Source organism: Battus philenor, unplaced genomic scaffold (assembly GCF_028537555.1).
Source record: "Battus philenor isolate CCGP_79_NKW_IND1 unplaced genomic scaffold, ilBatPhil1.0.hap1 SCAF_13, whole genome shotgun sequence".
Classification (NCBI taxonomy): Eukaryota; Metazoa; Arthropoda; class Insecta; order Lepidoptera; family Papilionidae; genus Battus; species Battus philenor.
In genome coordinates, this window is record NW_027181675.1 from 3,657,945 (window position 1) to 3,663,944 (window position 6,000).

Genomic DNA, 6,000 nt, shown 5'->3' on the forward strand with positions numbered 1-6,000 from the left:
CGATTGTAAATCTCAGTCTATTCCGCTGCGCGGCCACTGCTCGCATGTCAATAGAAAAAATAAATAAATATAACATACTTTACAGTTATCACATTTACACATGAGCTATACCTACCTTTGTAAGACTTTTACACCCATAACAAATCACCTGTATTTATATTAATTATAAACAATAACTTAATTATAACATGTTTTCAGAGAGGGGGGTTACCCATTTGTCAATTAAAATGATGAGTAACACCGCTCTATTTTAAGTTCCTATTTATCAATAAACAAATGAATGCCTTTTCGTCTGGTGACGTCATAAGGTTAGTGAACTTCGATTGTGATGGGCCTTATAATTACGCTCAAGTTCACACAGAGGAATTTCGTCGGAGCTTCGCTGAGATGGAATCAAAAATGAGAAAAATGATCGTCTGGAGTAGTAGTGGTCGTTAGTTGAACCGAAAAGTTCTCGAGGGGCAACTACGAGTAGGCCCCCGCTACTAATTAGACTGACGACATAATCAAGGGAACGAGAAGTAGCTAATGCCGACAGGGCAGGGCCAGTCATCGTAAAGGCCTATGCCTTGCTGTAGGCATCTACCGGCTATCATGATAATTGATGAGTAAACCTTCTAGCTTTACTAACTTGAAACTTTCTCTGGGCTGCAATTCCGCGGCGGCTTTTCTTCCGAAGGCTCCTGAGGGGTTTGCTCTTCCTTCTCATCTTGTTTCTCCCTTACGGTACACAATGGACTGCCGCTTGAATCATTTAATGCCTCCCCTTCGTTACCTGAGACGTATGAATAAAAGAAGATATACTAATACGTGTCAATTTTGAACGACGTTATAAGACTTTGTTTCTGAATTTTGTACTGTCCAACCAATATTTACATTGGTTAAATTTGAAAATTCTCAATTTTACATTAACCAGATATAGCGCTGTTAAACAAATTAATTATAACAGTCAAAATGTCGAAATCTGCACTTAGAAGTTAAAGAAATGATTTATCTATGATTATCATCATCATTTCAGTCATAGGACATATGACGCCCTCTGCTGAACATAGATATTCCCCATAGATATCCAATAACACCAATTGAAAGCGGCTTGCAATCAACGTCTTCCCACAGCTCTTAGTAATGTCTAATGGAATCAGGCGTTACCTTGCGGAAGTCCATCCTAAGTAAGAAAAGGACCAATATTTAGCCACTTCCACACAGAGTACTCTGTGTTTGGCGCTAATCGGTGTAACATAACTCTTGAAGATGCCCCGTGGAGAGGTGAAACACGTGTTGAGTGATTTGATGGTGGCAGTTGTGCATGCGCATTTGTCAGCGGGCTGGCGGGCGGTGCACTTTGTTGCACGACTACCACTGCATGTACGGAAGTGGCTAAACATTGGTTCTTTTCTTACTTAGTAATGTCATCTGTTCACCGGTTCATGGTTTTTGGACAACCTGAAATCCCCAACGATCGTTTGTTCTATGTGCTATGCGGCCTGCCCAGTGCCATATCTCAACTAGCCCGTCTGGTGGACTATTGTAACTTTATCATCAGTAATATATTCTTTATTTATTACTAGCTGCCATAATATTACTGTATCATAAGATTTTTCCAAAATAAAACCTAAATTACTCCTTATTATTTGAACTGCCTGCCAGTAAAGGTCTCGTCAAAATCGGACCAGCCATTTCAGATATTAACCAGAACAAACAGACAGATAGACAGACACACAGACAGATTTAATTTCGTTATTTTTACCGTATATATATATTCATAATTTTGTAGTAAATACCGATTATTTATATATCACAAATGTTCACTCCAACTTTATTCATTTGTATAAATTTCAATAACTCATCTAAAACTGTTTACAATCATAAGATAGTATATAACAATGGTGTGTCCAAGCTCTTTGACAGTGCGAGACATTTTTCAAAATTCGAAATTTTTTGTGAGCCGCAATTGAATACGTATTTAAAATACGCAAAAGTATGTTGTTTTACAAAAATCATATTTATTACAATTATTTAAACAAAAGTACAAAATACAGCACAGCACTCGCATTACTGTATTATTATCGGTTTTTGGATTTCGCTTATTTTATGTTGGAATAATAATAATAACTATGCACGTCAGTAATTTCTTTCGATTTTCCAGGAGCTTACATAGGTTATATAAATTTAAATATTGTAATAATTCCACAATCAATCTAAGCCAAAATTATCCGTTTAAAAAGCTGCAATTTGGCCACCCCAGTACATAGCATAAGTAGTCGATATACACTTACATATGCACCATTACAAGCTACTCCCTCATTATCAAAATAGAGAACATACCAATAACATAACAACACAATTATATATAGAGTACTTACCAGAAAGATCATCATTATCTTTATCATCATGAAATATATGTAAAACATTATGATCATCCTGTTGATCAACCCCTGTATTTTCAATAGAAATAGCTGGTGTCACTTGTGAGGAATATTCTGCAACTGTCTGGGATGCTTCCTTAAAAATGAATTAAATATATGACAAGCTATGTATAGTGTAAAGGGCTAGAGTATGGTCACCTACTTGCTGGACTATTGCAGTTACAACTGGAAAAATAGTAGCAGGGACACATGTTTTGCCTCAAATATCTGTCTTCAGGAAACAACTAAGAAGATAATAAGGCAAACAAACACAAAATTAAAAAATAAAAAGACTCAGTAAAACATTTTATAATAAACTACATTATTTAATTGTTAGTTAGTAAAAGTTAAAACTGAACTTTTGTATAGAAAAAATATTTGAACCCGAAAGGCTGATTAAGAGGGATTAAGAGGGACTGTATCATATGCCATGTAGGCATATGATACAGTCAAAAAATTACATTTGTTTATGCACAGAATAAGATAACAAAAAAGATAACAATTCAGTTTGTTTATTTATCACTTATGCATATAAATTTAAGTCTTGACAATAAATTGGCAAAACTAAAAAGAGCATTTATATAATTTTTTTCTCACCTGTTTTTCTTCGATTTTTGCTTCCCGTGCCTCATGCACTTTATTCAAATTGCTCCGCAATAATTCTTTTAAGCATGATTCTGATAGTTGTTCTATAAACTGATAGCGGTCACCTGAAATAATGTATTTTTTTAAATAAGCCATTGATTGGTTGGCCAATACATTTCCCTAAATTAAAGATATACAGAATGTCCCATAAATCAATATTTAACCAAACCTTAGATGGGGTAGGCAGTGGCCATTCCCAAAATACTAATTAAAGGGACATATTTATAAAATACAGCCATTTAAATAACCTAATAAATTTCATATGTGACTACAAATACATTTTTACCTTTTCTCTTTTCATTTTCATATTAATATAAGTAACTCTTCTTTAAACTATTATAACAAAGATTGATAATTCATTGCCATGATTATGTAAGAAAATAAAAGTTGTTGTATATCTATGTACTCAGAATTATCACTACACCCAACTTTTGTGTTGGATATTAATTAATTTTCTAAAATGAGCATAACCTATTCAATCACCTAAAATTGACTTGATATTGATTCTCAGGATATATTACAAATTAAAATTCATATAATAATCACATTATCAAAACTTTACCATCAGACTATATGATGTGTAAAGCAATCTAGCGACCCTGCTTTAATGTGAATTTCTCTTTTAATACATTATGGTTATACTATCTAAGAGCCACACTACTATCATTGGTTAAAATTAATATCTTCATCTACTGACTATAGTCATAATATAAGAAGAACCTTTTTAATTAAGTTATTAATTAACTCTGTTAACAAAATGTTTCTTAATTCATTAATGTTTAGCATATACAGTGTTAACAGAAATGAACCAAAACAGAAATTACATGAATCTTATGGAATAAAATAATTTAAGTAGACTAGCAAATGATGTAGTGGTAGAACCTAGGTTAATATTATCAAAACATATTTGAGAGAAAAATATTGGGGAAAAGATTTTTTTTAGAATAATATGGATATTATTAAAATGTATTAAAAAGTTATTTATTACTTTCACAGACACTCTGAACAATGTCTTGTTCTTGGATAAAATCATTCCATATCTTTTGTTCTTGCTGCTTCATACGTTCTCGTCGACTTGATCTCCATGCTCTCTCTAGTTCACTATCTTCTACATACTATAATTTGAAATAAATAAAAATTGAGATTTTATTTTTTAATACCGTTATACTAAATGAGTGATATTATTTTTCTTATTACTGCTGTTATTTACTATTTATAAAGATATATTCTCAATACATTATAAACAAGGATGAGTTTTTTACTAAAAAAAAAACATTTTTTATTAATACTAACTAGATCAGGTACCTTATACTAAAGTTTGAAGATCCAGAAAACAAGAGTTAAAAAATAATAAACCTGCAAATCAATTTCCTTAATTTTGATCTCTGCTTCGGGCATGAAAGAAAATCCCCTCACCGACGTTTCCATGTCGGACATCATCGTTACGAATAAACTCTTTAAAAAATCTTGTTGAAAATTCAAAACATAATATTTTTATAAACCAATGTAAACAAAAAAACACCGTGTAAACCAAATTTGAAATTGATTTTGACAGATTTTATTTTTTTAAGTAAAGGCAATGGTCATAAACTTTTTGCCAGTAACATAGTTAAATGTTTTTATATTATATTAAATAACAATAATAGTCTTCTCCATTAGTAGTGATCCTTTAATATTTGTAAAAGTAGCTGGCATTATTATTAATAAGGAAATTGTTAAATTACTCTCGTACTCTGCAGTCATTTTCATACATATAGAATTATTAGTAATTTTTGCTTTTAAACTACTACTTCCTTTAATTAAAACTATATACATAAATATTTATGTTTTTTTAATTAATAAATTTATGTAATACAACAGATACAATCAGAGACGATAATTAGGTCTTCTCCGATTTGTGCCCTTGCTGTTGCCATAGCACCATTAATAGCAACTCGATTTGGTATTTTAACAGCCAAATAAGTAATTTCAGTTAAAATACCAAAGTTTGTGAATGCATTAAGATAAAGCAGTGTTATTAATTAAAGGTAGCTACTATTGTGAATTATAACATCGTTAAAAGAAGAAGTGATTTTTTCCAAAAGACGCATCAAATGAATAAGTTTTGATTCGTTATTTTGTGTACAAATATTCGTACAATACGATAATGTTACTAGGTACGAGGTCGTCACTTAGTACGGATACATCCTTAACTCCAAGAGTTTCGTATCATTGTTTTCCTCAATGGAGCAACACAAAATTCTTAGACATAATTGATTCCGAAGATGAAGCTATTAAAAAGGTATTCAATTTTAATTAATGGCTATATGAATTCAACTAAAAATAAAAACATGTTTTATATTATATGTAGGAGTTAGTTGTTCTTTAGATCATCCATTCTAGATAAGTTCTTCTCCAACGATAATTAATATATATATATATATTCATTATAAATATACTGGCTGCACTTTAAAATAATGTCACGAAATAAAGTAAAGATGTAACGACCGGAATACTAAACATTAAACATTCTAGTCCCACATTACCCACATTTAAAAGTATACATTAAAATTATCCTAGTTTAGTATAAAATTGCGTTCCTGAGTTCTTTGCTTGTTATTTGTTTTGGTACAAAAATAAAATTGTTTACTTATAATTTTATAAAACACTCCTTGCCGCAGTTGCTCCATTTCCTAACGAAACCCTTGAGAAAATAAAATTAGATATTAAAATAATTCGTAGCTATATTTTCTTGATCGTTGCAATAAATAACAGAAAAAAGTCTTTTACAAATATAGCATAGCCTAGTTTTTAAGCTGAAATATAAAACGACTGAAGTGGTCTTTAAATGAAGGTTGAGTGCAGTGAAGGGCTATCATCATACTAGTATCGTATCTGGTTCAACGGATATACTATATATAGGATATTCTTCTGTCAGCGTTGACAAACTTGTACAATTAAACAAAAAATA

At 31.2% G+C, this 6,000-nt stretch overlaps 1 protein-coding gene across 2 annotated transcripts in view; it reads right to left on the reverse strand.

Moving 5' to 3' along the window:
• LOC137933404 (uncharacterized) overlaps positions 1 to 4,562 on the reverse strand; it is a 68,922-nt gene extending 64,360 nt beyond the window's left edge. For both annotated transcript variants that reach the window (XM_068777354.1, XM_068777353.1), the window contains exons 1-5: positions 4,407 to 4,562; positions 4,039 to 4,165; positions 3,003 to 3,115; positions 2,364 to 2,502; positions 632 to 775 (exon numbers count right to left, since the gene is read on the reverse strand). In XM_068777354.1, coding sequence (XP_068633455.1) covers positions 632 to 775; positions 2,364 to 2,502; positions 3,003 to 3,115; positions 4,039 to 4,165; positions 4,407 to 4,490 — 607 coding nt within the window. In that variant the 5' untranslated portion in view covers positions 4,491 to 4,562. The remainder of the gene's footprint in view (positions 1 to 631; positions 776 to 2,363; positions 2,503 to 3,002; positions 3,116 to 4,038; positions 4,166 to 4,406) is intronic.
• Between the last annotated feature and the right edge of the window lie 1,438 nt (positions 4,563 to 6,000).